The sequence below is a fragment of the Haemorhous mexicanus genome, chromosome W (genome assembly GCF_027477595.1).
Source record: "Haemorhous mexicanus isolate bHaeMex1 chromosome W, bHaeMex1.pri, whole genome shotgun sequence".
Classification (NCBI taxonomy): Eukaryota; Metazoa; Chordata; class Aves; order Passeriformes; family Fringillidae; genus Haemorhous; species Haemorhous mexicanus.
In genome coordinates this window covers 9,165,271-9,191,538 of record NC_082380.1, presented here as the reverse complement: position 1 = coordinate 9,191,538, position 26,268 = coordinate 9,165,271, and the positions used below count along the sequence as shown (strand labels likewise).

Sequence of the window (26,268 nt, the reverse complement as noted above, 5' to 3'; positions counted from 1 at the left end):
ATGCCGATGTTTGATCAGCAGGAATTTTCCTCTGGAGACCATGTGGAAGTACACGCTTCTTGGATAAAATACATAGGTCAGGATCGACCCACTGTCACTTGTCAATTGACCTGTGACGAAAAGTTGATCACCATCAGAGGGATGCTTGACACGGGGGCTGACGTCACAGTCATATCATACGTCTTTTGGCCCCGGGAATGGAAGTTGGTTGCTCCCTTGGGTTCTCTCACAGGCATGGGGGGAGTTCCCTGTGTCTGCAGAGTGAGAACACAATTGTTGTCACAGGACCAGGAGACAAAACAGCAATAATTCGTCCTTTCGTTGTGCAAAAGCCCGTCACCGTATGGGGAAGGGATCTTTTAGCACAATGGGGCACGAAATTGGAAGTGGATTTTTAGTGGGGGTCACTGCGGCACTCACCACTCTGAAATTAACTTAGAAAACAAACAATCCTGTCTGGGTGGATCAGTGGCCCCTTGAACGAAAGAAATTGAGTGCTTTGAAGAGCCTGGTCAAAGAACAACTGCAAAAGGGACACATCAAACCAACAAACAGCCCATGGAATTCTCCAGTGTTCGTCATTCGGAAGAAAACTTCAGGCTCATGGACACTGCTGCATGATCTCAGGAAAATCAACGAGGTCATCAAGGACATGGGACCGCTTCAACAGGGACTTCCTTTGCTCTCAGTGATTCCCAGAGATTGGCCACTTGTGATCATTGATCTCAAGGACTTTTTCTTCAGAATTCCGCTTAATCCAGATGATGCTCCTCGACTTGAATTCTCCATCCCAAGCATCAACAGGGAGGAGCCGCTGCAGAGGTACCATTGTGTGGTCCTTCCACAGGGCCTCAAAAACTCACCAACTATCTGCCTATGGTACATGGCACAAGCTTTGTCTCCAGCTCAGAAAAAACATCCGGGGGCAAAAATCATTCATTACATGGATGATTTGCTCATCGCAGCACCAACACAACAGGAGCTGCAAGAAGCTTGTGACTGTGTGATTGCAGAGGTGCAAAAGGCAGGACTGGAAATCAGTGTTTCAAAAATTCAGGAGATCCCACCATGGAAATACCTAGGGTGGAAGATCTCGGAACAAACAATAAGACCACAGAAAATGGAAGTCAGCTCCAAAGTCAGCAATTTGCATGACCTGCAACAGCTTCTAGGAGAAATCAACTGGATGAGACCAATCTTGGGGATCACAAATGATGATATCCTATCATTGCTTGATCTTTTGAGAGGGGACAATGACATTAAATCTCCTAGAACTCTCAGACCTGAAGCACGAAAAGAACTCGAGAAAGTTACAGAGGTCATTCAGCAGAAACAGGCACACTGTTTTGTAGAGTCCCTGCCCTTCCAGTTAGCAGTGTTGGGGGGAAAAGTACAGTTTCATGGCCTGATTTTCCAGTGGGATTCATCTCAAAGATACCCTCTTTTAATCATAGAGTGGATTTTTTATCTTACAGGTCTCCAAAGACGATCCCCACGGACCTGGAAATGGCATCTCAAATTATCATAAAAGCAAGGACAAGGTTGCTGACAATGTCAGGCAGAGATTTTTCAACAATTCACTTACCACTGAAAAAAGATTATTTTGATTGGGCGATGCAAAAATCAAAAGATTTGTTAATTGCATTGTTAGAATATCCAGGTGTTTGTACAATTCATTTTCGATCTCACAGACTGTTGAAATCAAAAATATGTTACAGGGAAAAACCAAGAATAAGTGAGGAACCATTGGAGGGGGTGACAGTATTCACTGACGGTTCAGGGAAGACTCACAAATCAGTAATCACACGGCAGAATTCGGTCACAGGAGAATGGGACTCAGATACAAAAATAGTACAAGGCTCACCACAAATTGTGGAATTGGCAGCAGTGGTCAGAGTCTTTCAATTGTTCCAGCAACCTCTCAATCTGATCACAGATTCAGCACATGTTGCGAATGTGGTCAAACGGTTGGAAGGTTCACTTTTGAAAGAAACAAGCAATGACATATTCATACTTATGTATGAAAACACTGCTGGAAAACAGGGAACACAAATATTTTATTACTCCTATTGGAGCACACTCATCCCTTCCAGGATTTTTAGTGGAAGGAAATGCCCAGGCAGACAAGCTAACCATGTCCATTTCACAGACTCTATCAGATATTTTTGAGCAGGCAAGGTTGAGCCATGCATTTTTTCATCAAAATGCACAGGCACTGATGGAATCCTCTCGCATCTCAAAAAGCCAAGCGAGGGAAATCATTAGTGCTTGCCCAGACTGTCAGCTTGTGCACCCACCTGCATCCACAGGAGCAGTCAATCCGAGAGGATTGCAGAGTCTCCAGCTGTGGCAAGCTGATGTCACAAAATATCCATCTTTTGGGAAGCTCAAAAATATCCATGTCTCAGTTGATACGTTTTCAGGAGCAGTTTTCGCATCTTTACATACAGGAGAAACCGCACAACATGCCTGTCGACACTTTTTGCAAGCATTTGTATCACTAGGGGTGCCTCAGGAAATAAAAACAGACAATGGTCCAACACATACAGGAAAGGTGCTTGACAAATTTCTGAAAAAGTGGGGTGTCAGACATATCTTCGGTATTCCCCACTCTTCCACAGGTCAAGCAATTATTGAAAGGACACACCATACCCTGAAATCCCTTTTGGATAGACAAAAAAGGGGGGAGCCAGAGGCAAAGCTTCACATGAGATTGAACAAGGCATTGTATGTGTTGAATTTTTTAAACAACTCTTTTTTTCAGAACCCACTCCACCAATTATCAGACATTTTTCTAATAGTACCCAGGCAAAACTAAGAGAGAATCCTTTAGTTTTGATCAGAAATCCAGAGACAGGACAGATTGAAGGTCCTTTCAAACTAATTACGTGGGGAAAGGGTTTCGCTTGTGTTTCCACAGGGTGAGGTCCGAAGTGGGTGTCGGCAAGACACATGAAGCCCTACCAGACTCGGACGCAAGAAGACACAGAACCTGGAAACAAAGAGGCAAGCACACAGATGGAAGCAGAAGACAAGACTGTGGACATCTCCTCGAAAAACACATAAAGAGTTCAAGAACTTGGGGTTTCTTTCAGGGTCTTGGGTATCACGGCATTGCAAAGCTTCTCACAAAGAGTGAAGCCATGAGCTTGAGATTCGGTCAAGTGTTGCTCATGTGCCTCATTGTCCTGGTTCAGGGCAAATTTGGGAGAGAACCCCCAAAGGGCCCCCCTAGGAAATCGGATTCTACCACCCCTCCCCCAACCGGTCCAGGAGAAAATACTTCCTTGGAGAAAAGTGGAAAAAAACTATTTATTAAACAATAAAACTTAATATTAAACAATAAAACCCCTTGCTGCTCCAAAGGAGATGACACACCCAGAAAGTCCCGTCCCCAGACTCCAGTTCAGCTCACTCAGTCCCTTTTCAGTCCCTCCGGCGCTGGAAATGCCGTGGCCCAGGCCCGGCCCGGCCCACCGAGGCGAGCTGCTGGTGCTCTTATGGTTGTTCAGTCCAGAGCAGGTGTGAACAGGTCCAGAGAAAGGGGAAAAAAAGGGGAAAAAAAAAAGCGCAGTCCAGGGAACTTCTTTGCCTCAGCTAGCTAAACTAACTAAAAAGCAAGGAAAAAAAAGTGCCCTGTCCCGCCGTCTGTTCATCCGCAGAAAAACACACAGTCCAGAAGCAGGAATGTGTAGGAGTGAGTTCAGTGTCTGAAAACAAAGTGCGCACCTCCTCTCCCCCCCTCAATCCTTGGAGCAAGTCTTAAAGGTGCAAAACTTACTATTCAGCATAAACGGAATGAGACGATTGGGGATAAAAGCATCATATAGTCAACCTAGGACATTCCACCCCTTATCCCCATATCGTCAGCTTACTACTAAAACTAATATATATATTCTAACTCTATAAACACATACATCAGACATTCAATATACAGCTATACACAGACAATGGTAGTAACATTTAGCAAACAGTGATATTTACACGTAGGTCTCACCCAACAATGAGATCTCCCTGAGGTACACATCGTGTTCTTCCATCTCTTTGCATTATCCACCATGTGGAACCTGGTCCCTGAGCAAAGACAACCCCACGAATGGGTTTGTCTGTACTTGAGGCAGAATTGATCCAAACTGTCTTCCCTAATAAACCTCTGACATGTACCACTGGGACTTTGTCTCCATCTACTCTATGCAAAGGCTCAGATTGGGCAGGGCCTACTCGGTTAGTAGAGCCTCGGGTGTTAACTAGCCAGGTGGCTTTTGCCAGATGCTGCTCCCAGTTTTTGAAAGATCCCCCACCCAATGCTTTCAAAGTGGTTTTCAACAGTCCGTTGTACCTCTCCACTTTCCCTGCAGCTGGTGCATGGTAGGGAATATGGTACACCCACTCAATGCCACGTTCCCTAGCCCAGGTGTTGATAAGGCTGTTCTTGAAATGAGTCCCATTGTCTGACTCGATCCGCTCAGGGGTTCCATGTCTCCACAGGACTTGCTTTTCAAGACCCAGGATGGTGTTCCGGGCAGTAGCATGAGACACAGGATAGGTTTCCAGCCATCCCGTGGTGGCTTCTACCATGGTCAGCACGTAGTGCTTGCCTTGGCGTGTTTGGGGCAGTGTGATGTAGTCGATCTGCCAGGCCTCCCCATACCTGTACTTGGACCACCGCCCACCATACCACAGGGGCTTTACTCGCTTGGCTTGCTTGATGGCAGCACACGTCTCACAGTCATGAATAACTTGAGAAATACTGTCCATGGTTAGATCCACCCCTCGGTCTCGTGCCCACTTATAGGTGGCATCTCTACCCTGATGACCTGAGGCGTCGTGGGCCCACCGAGCTAGGAATAACTCTCCCTTGTGTTCCCAATCTAGGTCTATCTTTGACACTTCTATCTTTGCAGCCCGGTCTACCTGCTCATTGTTTTGGTGCTCCTCATTAGCTCTGCTCTTGGGGACATGGGCATCTACATGGCGGACCTTCACAGGTAGCTTCCCTACCCTGGTAGCGATGTCTTTCCACTCATCGGCAGCCCAAATCGGTTTTCCTCTACGTTGCCAGTTAGCTTCTTTCCACCTCTCCAGCCATCCCCACAGAGCATTGGCTACCATCCATGAATCAGTGTAAAGGTAGAGCCTTGGCCACTTCTCTCTCTCAGCAATGTCCAGGGCCAGTTGAACGGCCTTGAGCTCTGCAAGTTGGCTTGATCCACCTTCTCCTTCGGTAGCTTGAGCAACCTGTCGTGTGGGGCTCCATACGGCTGCTTTCCACTTTCGTTTCATTCCCACAATGCGACAAGAACCGTCAGTGAAAAGAGCGTAGCGCGTTTCTTCCACTGGCAGTTCATTGTATGGTGGAGCTTCTTCAGCACGTGTCACTTCTTCCTCTTCATCAGCAAGACCAAAGTTTTCACCTTCTGGCCAGTTTGTAATTATTTCCAGAATCCCAGGGCGATTCAGTTTTCCAATATGGGCGCGCTGTGTGATCAGAGCAATCCATTTGCTCCATGTGGCACTGGTGGCATGGTGCATAGAGGGAACCTTTGCTTTGAACATCCACCCCAGTACTGGTAGTCGGGGTGCCAGGAGGAGTTGTGCTTCAGTGCCTATTACCTCTGAGGCAGCTTGGACTCCTTCATAGGCTGCTAAAATTTCCTTCTCTGTTGGGGTATAGTTAGCTTCAGACCCTCTGTAGCTTCGACTCCAAAATCCAAGTGGTCGGCCTCGAGTCTCCCCAGGCACCTTCTGCCAAAGGCTCCAGGACAAGCCATGGTTCCCGGCTGCAGAGTAGAGCACATTCCTCACCTCTGGTCCTGTCCTGACTGGGTCAAGGGCAACTGCATGAGCGATCTCCTGCTTGATCTGGGTGAAGGCTTGTTGCTGCTCAGGGCCCCAGTGGAACTTGTTCTTCTTACGGGTGACCAGGTAGAGGGGGCTCACAATCTGACTGTACTCAGGAATGTGCATTCTCCAAAAGCCTATGGCACCTAGGAAAGCTTGTGTTTCCTTCTTGCTGGATGGTGGAGACATTGCTGTGATCTTGTTGATGACATCAGTGGGAATCTGACGCCGTCCGTCTTGCCACTTCACTCCCAGAAACTGGATCTCTTGAGCAGGTCCCTTGACTTTGCTCTTTTTGATGGCAAAGCCGGCTTTCAGGAGAATCTGGATAATTTCCCTTCCTTTCTCAAACACTTCTGCTGCCGTCTTCCCCCATACAATGATGTCATCAATGTATTGCAGATGTTCTGGAGCCTCACCCTTTTCTAGTACACTCTGGATCAGTCCATGGCAGATGGTGGGGCTGTGCTTCCACCCCTGGGGCAATCGGTTCCAGGTATACTGCACTCCCCTCCAGGTGAAAGCAAACTGAGGCCTGCAATCTGCTGCCAGAGGAATGGAGAAAAATGCATTGGCAATGTCAATGGTGGCATACCACTTCGCTGCCTTGGACTCTAGCTCGTACTGGAGTTCCAGCATGTCTGGCACAGCAGCGCTCAGTGGTGGAGTCACTTCATTCAATGCACGGTAGTCCACAGTCAATCTCCATTCTCCCTCAGATTTACGCACAGGCCAGATGGGGCTGTTGAAGGGTGAGTGGGTCTTGCTGACCACCCCTTGGCTCTCCAGCTCACGGATCATTTTGTGGATGGGGATCACGGCATCTCGATTCGTCCGATACTGCCGGCGGTGCACTATCGAGGTGGCAATTGGCACCTGTTGCTCTTCCACCTTCAGAAGTCCTACTGCAGATGGGTCTTCTGACAGTCCAGGCAAGGTGTTCAATTGCTTGACGCCCTCTGCCTCTACAGCAGCTATTCCAAATGCCCATCTGAATCCCTTTGGGTCCTTGAAATACCCACTTCGGAGGAAGTCTATGCCTAAAATGCATGGGGCCTCTGGGCCAGTCACAATAGGGTGTTTCTTCCACTCATTTCCAGTCAGGCTCACCTCAGCTTCCACCAAAGTGAAATCCTGGGATCCCCCTGTCACACCGGCAATAGAAACAGACTCTGCCCCCACATGTCTCGATGGGATTAATGTACATTGTGCACCAGTGTCGACCAAAGCTTCGTATTCTTGTGGTTCAGATGTGCCAGGCCAACGAATCCACACAGTCCAAAAAACACGGTTTTCCCTAGCCTCTACCTGGCTAGAGGCAGGGCCCCTCTAAGCCTGGTTATCCTTTTTTCCCTGGACATATGTCTTGGAGGTTCCTTCAAGGGCATCAAAAATATTGTCATTATCATCATATATGACAGTTCGGTTACTGGCTACTGGAGCTGCTTCCCTTTTGGAACTTCCTCTCTGAGTCTTCAGTTCACACACCCGTTGTACCAGAGCAGCAGTAGGTTTTCCATCCCATCTCCTCATGTTTTCTCCACAATCACGCAGGAAGAACCACAGCTCAGCTCGTGGGGTGTACCTTCTCTCTCCATCTGGGGAATGTCTGAGTTGGGCACCAGAACCTCTGATCTGTACTGCTGAGATTTGAAGAAGGTCTTCCTTAATCTCCTCTCTGAGCTTCTTGTGATTCTCCTCTATCTTATCCTCTAACCTCTGCAGACGTGTTTCCACTGCTGCGATTCTGGCATGTGTCGGGCCATGCACAGCGTCTGCATACGCTCGGAGTTTCTTTGCCATATCCAGCACGGTCTCCTCACCGTCATCTCGCTTCATTATTGCTAGAGCAGAAGCATATTCATGTGGCCCGAGTCGTACAAGTTTTCTCCACATTACAGATGTGCATGGTACCAAGTCTGGATTTACAGTGTTTACATCATCCGAGAAGACAATCTCTGCCACTGCCATTTCCCTCAAGCGTTGGATCCCTTGCTCTATGGTCTTCCACTGTGTTTGCTGCATATAGAGATCGTCTGCACACAGGTATCTTTGTGCAACACTTCCCAGGACCCGTGCCCAGAGGCTGTGAGGGTTAGCCCCCCTCATCATTCCTTGGTCAATGACAGGATCCTGTGACAGGGATCCCAAATGCCTAGCTTCACTGCCATCCAAAACTGTAGCCTCACCTGCAGCATCCCAGAGACGGACTAACCAACTAATTATGGATTCATCAGGCCGCCAGGTATAATCCTTCCTTAGGCCACGAAGGTCCTTCAGGGAATAGGACTCCATATTGGCTTCTGAGGCTGTATCAGTTTCATTAACTTTGGGCTTTTTATCAGTAGTTGGTGGTGAGGGTCCTTCCCCTGGATCATCATCGTCAGTCACTGGCCGATTGGTTTTGCTCGTGTACTTCTTTCCTGCAGCAACTGCCAGTGGCTTAGGCTTACTGTCTGGTTCAGCTCCAGCCTGAGCAGCTGGAGTGTTGGCTGCAGCCTGAGTGATTGGAGTAGCTGCTGCTTTATCTCCCTGCCTGCCTGCCTCTGTCTGCTGCCCTTTAGTATCTAGCAGGGTGCGATAAGCGTAGGCCAGGGCCCAGCTTATTGCAATGAGACTTTTCTCCTTACAGTCACCATGGCATTTCTCTTTCAGGTATTTTCCCACCTCAGCTGGGTTCTGAATTTGTTCACATGGAAAATCCCAGTCTACAGGATCAGAAAATTCCTTCAGGGTTTGGCCCATATTTTCCCATTCTCCACACCACTCATCATTTTTCATGCCTGAATCTACTTCTGGGTCAGGGGTCTTGTCAGCTCCTCTGGACATCTCAGCCCTCATTCTAGAGAAGCTGCAGACCATATAGAGGAAGCTTACCACATTAAATGCCAGAAACATGGTCTCCTTAACAGTCAGGGGAAACTGAACATTCTCAAAAAGTGATATAACAGATTCAGAGGAGAAGAAGGAAAGGAAAGGCTGGAAAGTCTCATTCCCTGCTCCTCCTCTAACAAACTGGGTGCAATTACTAATAAATTCCCAAAACATACTGCTGGAACTAGGACGCGGGGTAGGACGAGGAAACCATACACCATACATATTGTAAGCAGACTCCAGCAACCTTGTAAATGCCCTATAAATCATTATCACCAAGGCCAGCAAAATAGTTATTCCAATCCGTGCCCCTGTACTGTGAAACTTACGTCTTCGGGACAGTAATCCTAGTGACCAGAAAGGTACTGAAACCTCAAAAAGGCTTATAGACCAGAACCACATGAAGGCCTCCACCCCAAGAGACATTACGAAATCAAGCAACATGGCTACTGACTGCTTTAACTCACTACAGAGCAAGCACAACCAACATGCAATCAATAATGGTTTTTTCCACTTTCTCGAGCCACGCGTTGGGTGCCAATTGATGTGTTTGTCCTGGTTCAGGGCAAATTTGGGAGAGAACCCCCAAAGGGCCCCCCTAGGAAATCGGATTCTACCACCCCTCCCCCCAACCGGTCCAGGAGAAAATACTTCCTTGGAGAAAAGTGGAAAAAAACTATTTATTAAACAATAAAACTTAATATTAAACAATAAAACCCCTTGCTGCTCCAAAGGAGATGACACACCCAGAAAGTCCCGTCCCCAGACTCCAGTTCAGCTCACTCAGTCCCTTTTCAGTCCCTCCGGCGCTGGAAATGCAGTGGCCCAGGCCCGGCCCGGCCCACCGAGGCGAGCTGCTGGTGCTCTTATGGTTGTTCAGTCCAGAGCAGGTGTGAACAGGTCCAGAGAAAGGGGAAAAAAAGGGGGAAAAAAAAAGCGCAGTCCAGGGAACTTCTTTGCCTCAGCTAGCTAAACTAACTAAAAAGCAAGGAAAAAAAAGTGCCCTGTCCCGCCGTCTGTTCATCCGCAGAAAAACACACAGTCCAGAAGCAGGAATGTGTAGGAGTGAGTTCAGTGTCTGAAAACAAAGTGCGCGCCTCCTCTCCCCCCCTCAATCCTTGGAGCAAGTCTTAAAGGTGCAAAACTTACTATTCAGCATAAACGGAATGAGACGATTGGGGATAAAAGCATCATATAGTCAACCTAGGACACTCATCCTTTCACCAATTGCCTTAGGCAACGGGGCAGATTTGCCCATGGTCCAGCCGAAACAAAATGTTTGGGAAGCTTTGGCCAATGCAGCAGGTTTGGACAGCATCTGCTTGACACATTCAAGGCCAGAGAAACCATTTTCAAAAGGCTTGGTGGGCTTGCTGGTGAATGAGTGGCCGATTCCAAAGAACATCCCTCCAAAGGTTTCTCAGGTCATCTTGAATCCTGTGGACGGATGGCATCTTTGGACACAATTCCTTTCTGTGGCTCCTTTTGAACCTCAGGAACTGGAAATTCTTGGGTCAACAAAAATGAATTTTTGCATAAAATTCAGGCCTTCGGAGGTGACACAAACAGAGAATGAGACAATCAATGTCACTACAAATCATATAATTTATAGAAATGCATCTGCTTGATGCAAATACACCAAGGGGACAGCCAAGCCATCACTCCAGGTACCAGCGCAATTGCCACAAGGAATCTTTTTCATTTGTGGGGACAGAATTTGGCCTGGTATCCCTGCAAATGTCAAAGGATGTCCATGCAGCATTGGGAGAATTTATTTGCTAACACCCGATTTGAAAATTTTGAAAGAGCAAAAACATAGAGAAAAGATCAGTGGAACAATAAAGTCCAAATTGTGATGATGAAGTGCACATATGGGACAAGGCTCAGAAAACTGCAGTTGCAATTTTCTCACCACAGACAGTATCAAGGGTAGCCTTGATTTAATTGGATCACATGGGTTGTTGGCTGAGCAAGCATGCTCGGGCCATTTCTCTTACACTGAGTGACATGTTAAGGTGTGGGAGCTCAGCACATCACTCCCGATGTCCAGAGCTACCGGGAGAACCCTTTGGGGGGGGGTGGGGGGGGGGGGGGGGGGCGGCTCGGGAGTCTTGGAATGTTGCCAAAAGCACTTGGTGGCTTGATTTTGATCCATCTAGGGATGTGCCACCGATGTATGAGGAGATGGAACCTGTGAGAATCACTCGGGTGTGAATGGTGAAGGGAAGATATCATTATAGGGTAAATCACAGATTTTGGGGTTTTGGTACAGGGGGGTTATGGAGACAAGATGGAGAAATCAGGGCGTGTCACCAGGCTCTTCTTTCTTCTTCCTGTCTTCCATTTTCTGTTGTGGTGTTGGCATTTGTGGATTGGTCTAGGGTGAGGGTGTACTTGGTGACGAGGGTGATAGGTATTGGGGATAAAAGGTAAATATGATATACGTAGTTTTTGTTATAAAAGATGCGACCGCCTTGGGGGTGGGCAGAGTGCCTTTGGCTGCCGTGCTGGTCAGATCCTTCGGGCAGAGAAGGGACTTTGTAGATAAGGAACAATAAACAATTCTGAAGACCAAAAAAACCTAGCGTCCAGACTCATCTTTTGAGGCCCAGCGTGCAAGAACCATACTAAGCGTGTGTAAGAGCAGAGACAGACAGCCGACCCCATATTAAGGGACATCAACAGTGTGAGATGAGCAACTCTTCAAAACAGGGCAACAATTGATTATCTGTTGCGGGCACATAGACACGGGTGTGAAGAATTTGAAGGGATGTGCTGCATGAACCTGTCAGATCATTCAAGATCGATTCATGAAAACATCAAACAGTTACAAGAAAGTATTTAAAAGCTTGGGGAAGTCACTGGATCCTGGATGGATGATGTGGTTGGATTTTTTAGCCTTTCACCATTGTGGAGGGAACTTTTAAAAAAAGCTTGTTATATTTTGATAGGGCTTGTAGTTCTTCTGCTCATTTTGCCATGCATCTTTCAGTGCATGCGGCAGGCCATGAACAAAGCTGCAAAAGAGGCATTTTCGGTGCAAACAGAAGAGGGAGATGTCGGAATTCAGGACATCCCTCTGGCTGTCCTGGACTGCCAAGACCCCTGCCAGGGGACTGAGACCCTGGCACAGAGCCCAAGATGCCTGTGGTTTTGATTATGACCCATGGAACAAACTACCAACCTTATATGAAGATCTGCAAGCCATGACAGTTTAAGTAGAATGATAGTGAATTTATCACGGGGTGAAAAAATAGATTTTTGGGGGTTTTAGAATGGGGGTTCAGGGGGCAAGATGGAGGAATCTGGGCATGTCCAGCCTTTTTCCTTCTTCTTCTTGGCCTCCATCTTCTGCTGTGATGTTGACACTTTTAAATTTGTTTAGAGTAGAAGCTCACTGTCTAACATAGGTGATAGGTATTGGGAAGTAATTGTAAATATTGTATACGTAGTTTTTAGTATAAAAAGATGACACCGCCCTGGGGGCAGGCAGAGTGCCTCTGACTGTCTTGCTGAGCGGACCTCGGCTGGACAGGAGAAAAAATTTTATAGATAAGATACAATAAACAACCTTGAGACCAAGAACTGAAGAGTTCCGACTCCTTCTTCAAGCGCTGGGCTGAAAAAAGAGACTTTCTAACTTATCTCGGGGTCACTCTGACCAGCTAGAGAACTTAAGAAGTGAAGAACATCCAGGCAGCAGTGAGGACAGCACCAACAGAGATATTTTTTATCTTTGGACAGGAATAGGGCTTCTGATAGTGAATATAAGCAAAATGTGTTATCTTTATAGAGGGAGGGGAGGGTTAGGGTTTTCTCCCTTGTTCCTTTCCTCCATTCCTTCCCCCTCCCCCCCGTTTTTTTGGTGGTTTTTTTTTTTCTAAGCTATAGGAGGGGGAGTGGGTATAAGGTTAGGGGGTTTTGGTAAGAGTTTAGAAAAGGGAATAATAGGGTTTTTTAGGGTAAAGAGGGGTAACAACATATAATTCAGAGAACAATTTTGTGTTCAGGCTATGTCTGGCTTATGGCTTGACTGATATGGCAGAATGTTGTTCAGCTTTCTATTTTGTCTGCTGATGCGTGATGGGATGGTCTTTTCATCTGCATGTGGATATTCGGTGACGTCTTTTTCTCCAGGCAGAATAGGTTTGGTTTTGAGGAGGTCTCGTGTTTGACTCAGGGGAATTCTTGTCACCGTTTGTAGGAGTAGTTTGCAGTGCCTAGGTATGGTTTTATGTTTTTCCTGGGTACCATCTTGGACCAGATGGTAGTAGAACACACACATACCCTCTCCCCCAAGTAATCAATTGGAAAGGCTGAGAAATTTGATGTGTTTTTTGGTCCTTCATTAGCACAGGTGGTTTTTCAGTGAGCTTTGCTTGGGTGGTATTTGCAAAGTGGCGAAGTATTGGGAGGTCAGGCTCTGATGTTGTACAATTTAGGAAGTTGATGACATAGAGAGCCTTGCAAAGTCTTTCAACTGGAGATATGACTCTTGTTTCCCTTCACTGCTGATTGAGGACTCTTTTGAGGGTTTGATGTGTCCTTTCCACGATGGATTGTCCTGTGGGGTTTGCAGGTATGCCTGTCTTGTGTTCTATTTCCCATTCACTGAAGAAGTCTTTTAACTTACGAGAGGTATAGGCAGGTCCATTATCTGTTTCGATCTCCTTTGGTACTCCCAGTGTAGTGAAGGCAAGGAGGAAGTGTTTTATGGTGTGCTGTGTAGTTTCTCCTGGATGTGATGATGCAAATACTGCTCCATAAAACATGTCGATTGATACATGCACGTATTTTGACCTGCCAAAAGGTATGAAGTGAGTTATATCTGTCTGCCACAGCTGGCAGCTGTTCAGGCCTCGGGGACTGACTCCTTATGCAGCCTCCTGCTGGGTTCAGGTTTGCCCCCAAGCAGGCTGCACGGGTCCTGATAGCTCAGTCCTCTATGGGACAGACTGAGTCCCCAAGCAGTTCTTGGCCACTGGCAACGGTAGCAAGCTTAAGTGATATCAGCTCTTTAGTGATTATCAGCTCTTTGTGATTTCAGCTCTTAGCTTACTGGGTGCCGCAGGCAGGAAGACGCAGGGCGAGAGAGGAGAAGGCTGTTCTGGCATTCCACAGTGATGTCTTTATTGGGTGGTCTGTGAAGGTTCCAGTGACAGCTCTTCTAAACAGAATAGGCTAAAACAGCCCATTATATAGGGTACAGGGGGATCAGAAATTGTCCAATAGCAGGGGTTAAAGGAGAGTGTCCTATAGGGTTACAGAGAGATAAGCAGGGGTCCGAAGGCAGAAGAGAGGTGCTTCTAGCTATTCACCATGACTTGGCATTTCCTATCTTTAGGCCTCTGTTCGCCACGGGGCCCTAGCAGGCCCTGTGCCTGCTACAGACTTCTGTCACCATAGATGGTATCTGGTAGTTTTGACAGTTTGGGCATGTGGTGACAATAGCTTTTGCTTGATCTTTCAGAGCTTGAACATTCTGATAAGGGCAGGTACATTTTGATGAAAAAATGCATGTGACAACTTTGCCTGGGCAAAGATGTTAGGGAAGTTAGGGAAAGGAGGCAGTGGGCGATATTTTTAATATCGTGGGGTACTAAAACATGTGCCGAGAACATAGCTTTTACGAAATTTCTAAAAATATGTGAACTTCTACCATGTTCTTTGGCTATATTTCTTAGTTGTATAAGTTCCTAATTTGTGTTAGGTTCCCACGTCTTTCTAGTAGTGGCCCCACCTCTTTTTCCCTTTTTATAATCTACTGGGAAGGCATTAATTTTCTGAGCCATTTCCCAATCCCCTGCCCGTGTTGCTTCCATTTTTCTTAGAGCCCATGGATCAATGTCCTCTGTATCAGAATCAGAGTCACTGTCACTGCTGTCCTCAGAGGAGGGGTGAGAGTGAGCAGGCAGTGCCCTATGCTTTTTATGGCGTGTTGGAGCAAGATTATGCAGAGGTGTAGGGGGCTGAAGGGAATGTGAGGAGGCACATGGCAGGGCTTGGCTACAGGGTGGTAGCAGTGGAGCTGGAATTGCAGTGCCACTAGTGGCACAGCATGCACAGGATTGGGGCACGTGGGGCAGTGGGGTGCTACCGTGGGGGGTCTCAGAAGTTCCGTTCGGGTGACATTGAGGGTGGGTGAGTGGCTGAAAAGCCTGTGGATTGGGGCAAGGGAGAAGCGGGGGAGAGGAGGCAGTGGAATTGGCATGGGCTGCTGCGGGTACAGTGTGGTTTGCTGGGGCTGGCGGGGCATGGCGAGCGGTGGGCTAGTCGGTGGCTGGACCGCGGCGTGCAGCCACTGGGAGCTCGTAAGCAGGGCTGGGGTGGCTGCTGGCTCGGCGGGCAGGAACGGCACTACCGGAGCCGCGCTGACGGGAGACTGGACTGGAGTGGCGGCAGGCACGGGAGGGGCTGCAGCCACCGGTGTAGACGTCGCGGCGCCGGCACGGGGTGGCTTGGGGGGCTGGGGCGCCCCGCGTCCCAGCGCAAGCGGTGCTTTGCCGGGACCGGGTGATTGCGCCGGAACGCTGGCAGGGACGGGATTAGCCATGGGCGTCTGCCCTGCCGCGGGGCCGGTGAGCAGCTCGAGGTGTGTTGCATGCGCTTGAACGCCAGGATAGGGGGGCAGGGTTCCCGCGGCAACGTGCACAAGGGGCGCTGGAAACGCCAGCGCGGCCGCGACAGGCGTTCTCGGCACCGCAGATCCGGCAGCGGCGGGGGACTGCAAAGACGCAGCAGCGACGGATGCGGACGGGACTTCGGCCACCAACGGCACTGTGTCGGTGGGGGCGAGGGGGATCTGGGGGGCTGGAGGAGCGGTTGCACTCGCGGGTAGCGGGGGGGGAAACGGGGGGGCGGGGCCACTATGATGCCGATAGCGGGGGCTGGAGCCGCGGTGACGCTGGTGGGCGGCCTCGTAGAGGCGGAATTGAGTGGCGGGGCCGCGAGGATGGCGGAACCAGGGGCGGGAACCGTGGTAGCCGGGACAGCAGGGACCAACGGGATGGCAGGGGCGGGGATGGCGGGAGCGGTGGGAGGGGCCGTAGGGTCCGATGGGGTGGCTAGGGCCGGGGCGGCGGGGGTGAGCAGGACCGTGGGTTCCGGAGCCGTGGGGTCCGACGGGTAAGTGGGGGTCGTGCCCCGTTGTAGACTCGCGGCGGCAGGGGGCGGACTCGCAGCAGGAGCGGAGATTGGCGGGGCGACTGCTGTGGGCGGCCCCCTTGCAGCAAACAGCTCAATCAGCGCCCTGCAAGCTGGGACCAGCTCCGCGGCAGCCATATCCCGGCGGGAGATAATATTAGAGCTTAATTCCAATTGTGTCCCAAAAGTCTCTGGTAAAGATGGCTGAAGTGTCAGCATTTGGGAAATCAATGAAAGTCCATTCTAAGAGGTTTTTAAACTCCTGTTTCGGTAACTTACTTGGCTTGGAACTTAAATGCTTTAGTTGCTTATAGAGATCTCTGTCATGGGCAGAGTGAGTTTGTCCCGTTATTAGACCAGTGTGTTACCAACCTCGGTGTCGCAGAAGCAGGGTCCTCAATCAGAGCTCCGTCGTGGGGGGCTGGCCAGGCACTCCAGTCGGCGCTCAGGACGCTGCGTTCAGGTCCCTCCTCAGAGCTCCGGTTTTGGGCGTCGCTTGGCAACGGCTTTCCGTGCTGGGGACCTCACAGGTGGGTCTGCACTCAGAGATTGTGCGGGCGGTGCTTCGCAGCGCTCGCCTGTGCTCGCGGCGCGTGGCCGAGTCCCTCCTTAGAGCTCCGGTCGGCGCTGCTTAGCCATGTCTCTGTGCTCGAGGGATGCCACGGCAAACTTCCTCAAAGAGCTCCAGGTAGCTGCTGCACAACAGCGGCTGCCCGTGCTCGAGGACTGCCAGGCAATTTCCTCCGAGAGCTCCAAGTAATCGCTACGTAGTAACGACTGCCCGTGCTCGAGGTTTGCCTCGGCAAAATTTAGGAGCTCCGGCTTTCACATTGCGCAGCAACGGTATGCCGTGCACACGACACCTTTAAAGCGGCCATAACTGGTCTTTTAGTTACCGTCCATGGAGAAGTCTCACACAGGTGGAAAAGCTGAACTGGCCCTTTAAACACGTTTGGGCGCCAGTCCGTAGGAGCGTCGGGGGGTAGGACGGTCGGGACGGACGGAGACGAGACATCTCTGAAGCCAGGTCGTGGAACTTGCGGTTTATTGCAAAGGGCGTGGGTACAGGGCCCTGCTGGGAGCTGCCAGCTGCAGCTCGGAGCAGGCCCGAGAGAAGAGAGGGGTAGAGAGGATGAGAGGGTAAGAGCGTAAGGGAGTAAAAAGGTAAGAGAGCGAGGTTCCCGTTGCAATACAATAAATCTTCTGTGTTGAATATTCTAATTCTCACTAACCAATCTAGTACAAGATTCAAATCCTATAGCATTTACATACAGCCTATAAGAATCACTACATTGCCATACTGTGTTACATTTTAAACCCTAAAAACTACTCTTTGGATCCCTTCTGCTAAGCTAGTAGGGTCTGCTCTGGCCCTTGGACCTGTCTGCAAGCAGAGGGTATTTTTTCATCAAAAGGGGATTACCTTCAGTCCGGCCACACCATTGTTTTCCAGTTGTTCAGTAACTGAGGGATCTCAAAGCTTGCTTTCATTTCAATCTCGTTTATAGTTTCTATATTCTCAAAATCTTTTGCCAGGCAATCATATTTATAAGGCTTTCCTGTTTCATCTTCCCCAACAGATTACCAGCTCCCTTTCGATAGTAGCCCATCCCTCTTGGCTGTGTCCCTTTTGATTAGTATTATTATTATATTCTGGCTTACCTTCAAGGGAAATATGTCCATAATTACCTCACCTTTTGCTGCTTTCTTTGCCTCTCCATCTGCCAGCTGTCACGATCCATTCTACGAACAGGATTCGTGATGGTTTGTTAACTGATCTCAGAGTGCAAAAAACCAACACGGAAAGGGGATTGCAGTAATAATCAAAAACGAATGCACCTTTATTAAAATGACCACAGCAAATGCGTTAGGGGGATTGGGGAGAAGGAAAGCATAGGGAAAAGAGAGGGAGGAAGTGAAGACGGGTATAGCTACTGTCTTGGTTCAGGGCAAATTTGGGAGAGAACTTCCAAAAACCCCCCCTAGGAAATCGGATTCTATCACTCTTCTCTTAACCGGTCCAGGAGAAAATACTTCCTTGGAGAAAAGTAGAAAAAAACTGTTTATTAAACAAGAAAACTTAATATTAAACAATAAAACCCTTTGCTGCTCTAAAGGAGATGACAAACCCAGAAAGTCCCCTCCCCAGATTCCAGTTCAGCTCACTCAGTCTCTTATTAATCTCTCCAGCGCTGGAAATGCCGTGGCCCAGGCCTGGCCCGGCCCACCGATGCGAGCTGCTGGTGCTCTTATGGTTGTTCAGTCCAGAGCAGGTGTGAACAGGTCCAGAGAAAGGGGAAAAAGGAAAAAAAAAGCACAGTCCAGGGAACTTCTTTGCCTCAGCTAGCTAAACTAACTAAAAAGCAAGAAAAAAAGAGAGCCCTGTCCCACCGTCTGTTCATCCGCAGAACCACGCAGTCCAGAAGCAGGAATGTGTAGGAGTGAGTTCAGTGTCTGAAAACAAACTGCACGCCTCCTCTCCCCCCCTCAATCTTTGAAGCAAGTCTTAAAGGTGCAAAACTTACTATTCAGCATAAACAGAACTAGACGATTGGGGATAAAAGCATCATATAGTCAACCTAGGACAGCTACCAAACGTAGAAAGACGAAGTCCTCGCGACGGAGTTCGCCTGGTCACATCAGAGGAGATCTCAAAGACACTGGTCAACTCAAGGTTCTTATAGTCCTTTTTTGGTGGGGGTAGAGACAGGTCTTGAAATCGCTGAGGGGAATCAGATACAACAAAGAATAGTCTATTGAAATTGCTGAGGGGAAAAAAGGCATTGAAGAAGGTACAAACAGTCCATATTCTCAACTGTAGGCGAGAACCATTGTCTTCTTGGTCCAATGGTCGCACCTGCCAAACACACCTGCAAACAATAGCTTGGCACGCCAGAACTCTGCTCTGTCGCCCTGATTTTCTAGGATTTTCTAAGCCTTCTGATGTTTACCTTCTTGTGGAGAACTTTATCACACACTGTCTGTAGATAACACATTGTTTTGCATTCCTTTATGGAGGAGGAGAGACTTGATGGACTGTTGGTTTGCCCAGTGGTATTGGAGAGGTGGCACTGTCACCCTCCAATCCACTGTCACTTTTGGAAAACTATAAATGTTAGAGTCAGGAAATAAACTTCCCTTTTTTGTTCTTCACCTTGAAGCAGCGGTGTGCGTCTGGTTCTTTCGTGTTCCATAGCGACACTTCTCAGGCCTCAGAATCATTTAGCGTTTATCCACCACTGGCAGGCCAGAATTCCAATCAGGGTGACCAGGGTCCCGATGTCTGTCCTTGAGACGGTCGTGAGGCAAAATGAGGAGAACTCTAGACTGTCTCTCACACCAGCTCATTTCCTTCTTCCAATTCTGAGCTCACTCTCTGGTGTGCCTTAATATGCATAATTGCTACCTTTTCAGGCAGCTGAACTGCTTCCAGCAGCCGGATTATCTCTTGTGCATGTTTGATGTTCTTTCCTTGTGAGGTCAGCAGTCCCCTCTCTTTCCAGATGGCTACATGTGCATGCACGACTCTGAATGCATACCTTGAGTCTGTATAGATGTTTATTCTCTTTCCTTTTGCCATTTCCAAGGCACGGGTCAGTGCAATTACCTCAGCTTTCTGTGCAGAGATGCCTGTTGGTAAGGGTCCGGATTCTATTACTTCTCTGCATGTAATCACTGCATATCCAGCATGTCACTTTCCATTGGCAACGTAGCTACTCCCGTCAGTGAACCAGGTCTCTGCATAGTCCAAAGGAGTGTCCTTTAAGTCCAGGCGGCTGGAGTAGGTAGCTTCAATGGTCTCCAGGCAATTGTGGTGTACTGGTTCTCCTTGATTTCCACTGAGAAAAGAAGCTGGGTTGACAATATTAGTCACCACTATCTCTACATCATCTTGCTCTACCATGATGGCCTGGTATTTCAGAAACCTCTGTGGTGAAAGCCAGTGGCTGCCTTTTACTGCCAGTACTGCGGACACTGTATGGGACACTAGCACAGTCATTTTCTGTCCCAGGGTAAACTTGCGTGCTTCTTGAATATTCAGCACGACTGCTGCTACAGCTCTGAGGCAACTTGGCCATCCTTTGCCTGTTGCAACTAGTTGCTTGGAAAAAGAAGCAACTGCCCTCTAGTATGGACCCAAGTCTTGAGCCAATACTCCCAGGGCAATTCTCCGTCATTCATGGGAAAATAGAAAGAATGGTTTACTTAGATCTGGAAGTCCCAAAGCTGGAGCTGACATGAGGACACTCTTTAGCTGGTGAAAGGCCCGTGTGGCTTTTTTTGTCTACTGGAGATCTTTATTTCTATTGGCAATAAGAGCATAGAGGGGTCTGATGAGCAGTCTATAATTATAAACCCACAACTGGCATGACCCTGCCATGCCTAAGAAGGTTTGGAGTTCCTTTATATTGTTTCCTTGCGAGCCTGCCCTGAAGTCCGTTGCCCAGCAGTAACCTTGTACCCTAGGTAGATTACCTTCTGTTTCACTACCTGTGCCTTTTTCTTTAATACTCTGTATCCTTGGAGTCCTAGGAAATTTGAAAGGCTTCTTCCTTCTTCCTGTGGAGTTTCCAGGACTCGGGATCTTTGCAAGTTGTTCCCCAAACAGTGGGGGAATATTTGAAGCCTTGAGGCACATGGACCGTGTGAGCTGGGTTTTGAGCCCACTTTAAGGGCTTTGCTATTTAAATGCAAAAATTTTCTGGCTGGCTTCGTGGATAGGGAGGCAAAAAAAAGCATCTTTCAGATCTAAAACGGTAAACCAGGTTAGTTCAGGTGTTAAGCAAGTTAATAAAGTATATGGATTTGCTACCACAGGATATAAATCCTTTGTTATCTTATTGACAGCCCTCAATCCTGTACTATCAATTACTGGGCTGATTTCTTCCCTATCTTCTTATTCAGGGGGTACTGCTTAATTCTCACTGGTTGTGTCCTTTCCTTAAACTTGAATACTATGGGGTGGGGGGCGTTCTTCGCCCTCCCTGGTACGCCAGAGGCCCATACCCCCAAAAATACTTGTCCTAATATCTCTTTACTAATTTCCTTTTTAATTTCAATGGCTGTTAATGTTAAGCCTAACACCTTTATATACTTTTGATCATTTACCTCCTGAGTAACCTCCCCATTTTAGAATCTTTAGGGAATTGGTCACTGTCCTGGTTCAGGGCAAATTTGGGAGAGAACCCCCAAAGGGCCCCCCTAGGAAATCGGATTCTACCACCCCTCCCCCAACCGGTCCAGGAGAAAATACTTCCTTGGAGAAAAGTGGAAAAAAACTGTTTATTAAACAAGAAAACTTAATATTAAACAATAAAACCCCTTGCTGCTCCAAAGGAGATGACACACCCAGAAAGTCCCCTCCCCAGATTCCAGTTCAGCTCACTCAGTCCCTTATCAGTCCCTCCGGCACTGGAAATGTCGTGGCCCAGGCCCGGCCCAACCCACCGATGCGAGCTGCTGGTGCTCTTATGGTTGTTCAGTCCAGAGCAGGTGTGAACAGGTCCAGAGAAAGGGGAAAAAGGAAAAAAAAAGCACAGTCCAGGGAACTTCTTTTCCTCAGCTAGCTAAACTAACTAAAAAGCAAGAAAAAAAAGAGAGCCCTATCCCGCCGTCTGTTCATCCGCAGAACCGTGCAGTCCAGAAGCAGGAATGTGTAGGAGTGAGTTCAGTGTCTGAAAACAAACTGCACGCCTCCTCTCCCCCCCTCAATCTTTGAAGCAAGTCTTAAAGGTGCAAAACTTACTATTCAGCATAAACAGAACGAGACGATTGGGGATAAAAGCATCATATAGTCAACCTAGGACAGTCACATACAAAAACTTGTAAATACCCCATTGTTACTTTAAAGGTTTGCAAATATATGCCTTCTCAGACTGGCCAGTTGTTCCCCACACTACAACATAATCATTCTCCACAGGTACTAAAGATTTATTTAAAACTGAATATATGGCCCCTGTATCAACCAAAATTCCACCCTTTTCCTTTCTTCTGGTCTCACTGCCTCTCACAGAGGGGTCTGTTGCCTCCTAGTTCTGGATGAAATTGGACTGCCAGGAGAGGGATGGGTTTGAGTGTGTATACCTTTGGAGCCTGAGTTCTCTTCTCTTTTGGGGAGGTCTTCCTCATCCTCCCTTACCTTAGGAGGAGCCTTTAACAAATCATATGTACTCATTTTGCGAGTTGTAATCATTTTGCATTTCAGCATGATAAACTTTGATTTCATACATTGATGTCTTACACTATATGCTGAACAACACGTTTGATTTGCCTTCTCTTTGCTTTGTTTTCTTTTTCAAGAGCTAACACCAGTGGGTCAGAGGGAGCTCTGAACCCACAGTTACTTTGCCATCCGGGGTGAATTCTTTAAGGTGAAAAACATATCAGCATCCGAGACCTCATCTTATTTGCTTTCCCATCTTAAAACAGCATTAACTGCAATAAGGTATTATAAATCCTTTTCTTTTCTGAGCCGCCCCTACTGGCAGCTTTCTCCCAGTGAGCCCCTCCCAAAGGGGCTAGTTCAGGAACCTCTTTGCTCTGGTTAGTTCTCATTATCTCCTCCTTACACTATCTTGTTTCCACCCAAGCCTCACAGTGTCTTTTCTCAGTTTTTCTCACACACAGACCTCCAGGTGGCAGGCATTAGATGTGATCCTCCACACATGAGCTTTAAGATCTCAGGTTCTGAATCGGCTTGATCAGGAACCTTCAATTAACACTTGGGGCATAGAACAGCAATACCAGCGCCTCTCACAAACTCTGCATTGCACGCAAGGTCCCAGCCTCTCAATGCACCAAAACTCCCGGGAATTGTCTGCAGGCTATTCCATTTATTGCTTTGGCATCTATCACTTAACCTCTACGGCAGGTTGTTTTTAGTCCAGACTTACTATATTACCAGCTGAAGTCCGATGAAGCCTCTTTATATAAACTCATTAGTCTCCTCTATCTTAACTCTGTTTTACAAAATCTCAGTCTTTTTCAGTTCTCTTCCCGCACAATCTAATTAAAGTATTGTTTCCACTGACACTCACTTTACTGCCTTGCAAAAGGCTGTGCCTGTTACAGCAAAAACTCTGATATGTCCACAAACACAGACCCCGCCCCCCCGAATTTCCAATTCACGAGTCATGGCTTGAATTGCTGTGGGAGGGGAATTCCTGGAATTCCTTTAATTTGTTTTACCATAGTTAAACATAAATCATCATAATGTAGTTATTCTGCATAAAATGCTACACTTCTTGCAAACAAAATCCTAAAATCTCCACAAACACAACCATACAATCCTGAGAATCAAATTACCACAATGCGGGGGAGGAACCACACAAACTCACTGGGAAAGGGGTATCTCTCAAAGTGCTCACTTTTCTCAACACAACGCAGCATACAATACTTCAGCATTTACCCACATCAGCTTTCTCTGGTCCTCACACACTCTGGACACAATCAAAATAACAGCACACAGTAAAATTCCAAGGGATCAAGTCCAAACTACTAGGGCAGAGGAACCTCCTGAGTTTGTCTAGCCACAATCTACACAAATTACCACCTTTAAATACAATAAATTTCCTCACCCGCGTTTCTCCCCTCATTCCACTTCTCCGTGGGGCGCTCTCTGCCCCCGCAGCCTGCCCCAGCCAGCGCATCAGGCCTCACCCGGCTGCTTCAGACGCAGGTAGAACTCTCCCGCCCACGCCGTGGATATCCTCACTTGTTCACTCTCTTTTCCATAAACCACACAATCGCACAATTACAAACACATGTCGGCACACCACAAACACACACGGGTTCACTCAACTCACCCCCAGAGTAGCTAGCAGTCGTTCTATCGAACAGTGATCCCCTCTCTAGTCCAGCCACTCTATCGGCTGGGCTGCCTGTAGGCACAGGAATGAGGCTGCGCACTCAGATGTCTCTGAGTGACTTAGCAGTCTTATCTCTCTCTCTCCCCCAGGGCCCTTCAATACATACCGTTTATCCGCACACCAGCCAGTCCTTGTCTGTTTCCGCAGGAGGCAAGCCGAGACCAGCGGAGCCCCTCCAGGGAACATCCCCGGGATGCACCAAGGGGGTCCATTTTCCCCTCTGCCCCTGCGAGGACAGAAAATCTCCTGCCTGTCCTCACCGTAATGAATTGTGGAAAAGTGTTATGAGTGATGCATTGTTCACAGGGGTCTTAGGATGAGGGAAGAGATGAGAAAGTTGACTCCATGTTCAGAAGGCTTGGTTTATTATTTTATGATATATATTATGTTAAAAACTATACTAAAAGAATAGAAGAAAGGATTTCATCAGAAGGCTTAGCCAAGAATAGAAAAGGAATGAATAACAAAGGCTTGTCTCTGACCGAGACAGTCTGGACACGTGGACTGTGATTGGCCATTAATTAGAAACAACCAGATGAGACCAATCACAGATCCACCTGTTGCATTCCACAGCAGCAGATAAGAATTGTTTGCATTTTGTTCTTGAGGCCTCTCAGCTTCTCAGGAGGGAAAAATCCTAAGGAAAGGATTTTTCATAGAACATGTCGGTGACATGAGTAAAAAAAAGGGTTTACCCATTTTTTTTAAAAGGTTGCAGAGTTACAAGTTGAGGTGGGAACTAGTTGCTGGCAGAGTTCTTTGTTAACTTCATGTTGTAATTACCTGTTAAGAGTAGTTCGTTAACTCTCTATTGTTGAGAATTCCCCTTTTTGTATCAGTACCACCCTGCCTGCGGCCAGGTGGATGGCCCTTCTTGGACAGTGCAAGGTGGGGACATCGGAGGACATGTAAAATAACCTCAGACCCAGCATGCCACGGTAAGGACCCCCACCACACTTACTGAAAAAAAACTCCTAAAGCAATAAGCCAACACAGAATTAGGAGATCAAAGTGATGTCTGAACATGAGGAAAAAGGTCCAGAGCCTGCAGAGACCCTGAGAACCTTTGTTGCCCCTCGCCCAGGCCACAGAAGACCTCAGCTGGAGCCAGTACTCTGGACGTCAAACCCGAAGAGTGGAACAAGGGGTATATCCCTACTGCTCTCGTGAGGACAGGACCCCCAGCTCTGCCTCCTAGTGGGCAAAGCTGCACTTTCCTCCTCCTCCATGCCACTCCTGGGAGCGACGACGCATGACCGCGGACCCATCAGGCCTTCCCACCTGAGCTGATCACTTGTAATAAAGGCATTAAAAAGGAGAAAGATCTCCTGCCCTATTTATTTCAAAAAGGAAACAAACTCAACAACTTTTGTGAAAGTTGTGAAGCCGGTATGTTTATTACAGTGCTGGACACGTGGCGTTTGCTCCCCTTAAAAGGACCTGCATGCCTCTGGGAACTCCAGATCTCTTTTTAGCTTCCTTACTAATCCATTTGCATGGAATTTCACAACAGGTTCATAAATATTCATTTTACTGATTTCATGTTACACTTGCAGCTAGATTTTTTATCAGAAAGTACAGAAAGAATTCCTGGGTCACCCTGCCCTGCCTCCCACAGCCTGTCTGTCTGTCTCCCCTTATCTCTGTCCTTCAGCTGAAGCAGTTTCTTCAATCATAGGTTTTTTGCGAGAACAAGCAGTCAGACTAAACAGCTATGTTCACAAGCTACAGATTTAATTCAAAGATGTACTTTTTACCTAAATCGGAATGGATTTCTACTCTGGATAATTTCCACTCTGTCCCACCTACACTAACCTTATGGTTTAATCTAATGTTGTCTCATAATGTTAAGTATTTTTCAGAGTTCTAAGAAAAGCTATTTGAGGTTAATTGAAAGCCTCCTCCAGACTGCTAGTCTTGTCGCTTTCCTCAGTTATGACAAAAGCACTTCATCGAGAGTCCAGCTGCAACATTAATTTTTTTCCTCTGGGTTTCATACTGGGTAATCAGTCTCCCATGCAGCTGCACTTCCTCCACCTTCTCACTCTCAATGTCTAGATCCAGGCTCACAATCCTGTCTGTGACCACTTTCAGATCTTTGAAGAAGAGGTTTGCTGTGTTTGAAGCATCTTTATCCTGAAGGAAACTGGAGGGATTCAATTAAGGTCTTTACTCATAACTGTTACTTAAGAGCCTTGTTTTAAAATGTGTTGAAAGACATCCACCAATTAGAGTTTGGGCTGTGGCCAAGCCCTAATTCTACTTGGATGGGATGTTTAACAACAAACCCAGGTGTTTTCTGCAACAAAACTAGATTTAAGTCATTTTGACTTGACAATTTGATCTTGTTAATATGGCAGCTGAACCTACTTTTAAAGTGAGCTTGGGGAATTGTTTTCCGGACATGATTTTCCAATTCTCCATTGATTTGAGGTTTATCAGCTGTTGCAGACTCTGGGATAATGGTTCAGTGTTGTAATGCTTATTAATTATATAATTTCACATGTGTTATTGATTAGGTGTATTGTCTGATTAACTCATA

The 26,268-nt window shown here is 47.5% G+C and overlaps 1 protein-coding gene and 1 long non-coding RNA gene across 2 annotated transcripts; one reads left to right on the top strand and one right to left on the bottom strand.

Moving 5' to 3' along the window:
• Window positions 1-101: 101 nt before the first annotated feature.
• Window positions 102-15,268, bottom strand: LOC132341419 (uncharacterized). The gene is made up of 2 exons (XM_059872966.1): window positions 14,813-15,268; window positions 102-254 (listed from the first exon to the last, which is right to left on the bottom strand). The coding sequence occupies exons 1-2, from the start codon at window positions 15,266-15,268 to the stop codon at window positions 102-104; spliced, it is 609 nt and encodes a 202-aa protein (XP_059728949.1).
• Window positions 15,269-15,758: 490 nt separating this feature from the next.
• LOC132341472 (uncharacterized) lies at window positions 15,759-25,048 on the top strand. Its single transcript, XR_009490230.1, has 3 exons — window positions 15,759-15,840; window positions 23,816-24,664; window positions 24,811-25,048. It is a non-coding gene; the product is annotated as an uncharacterized LOC132341472 (long non-coding RNA).
• Window positions 25,049-26,268: the final 1,220 nt, after the last annotated feature.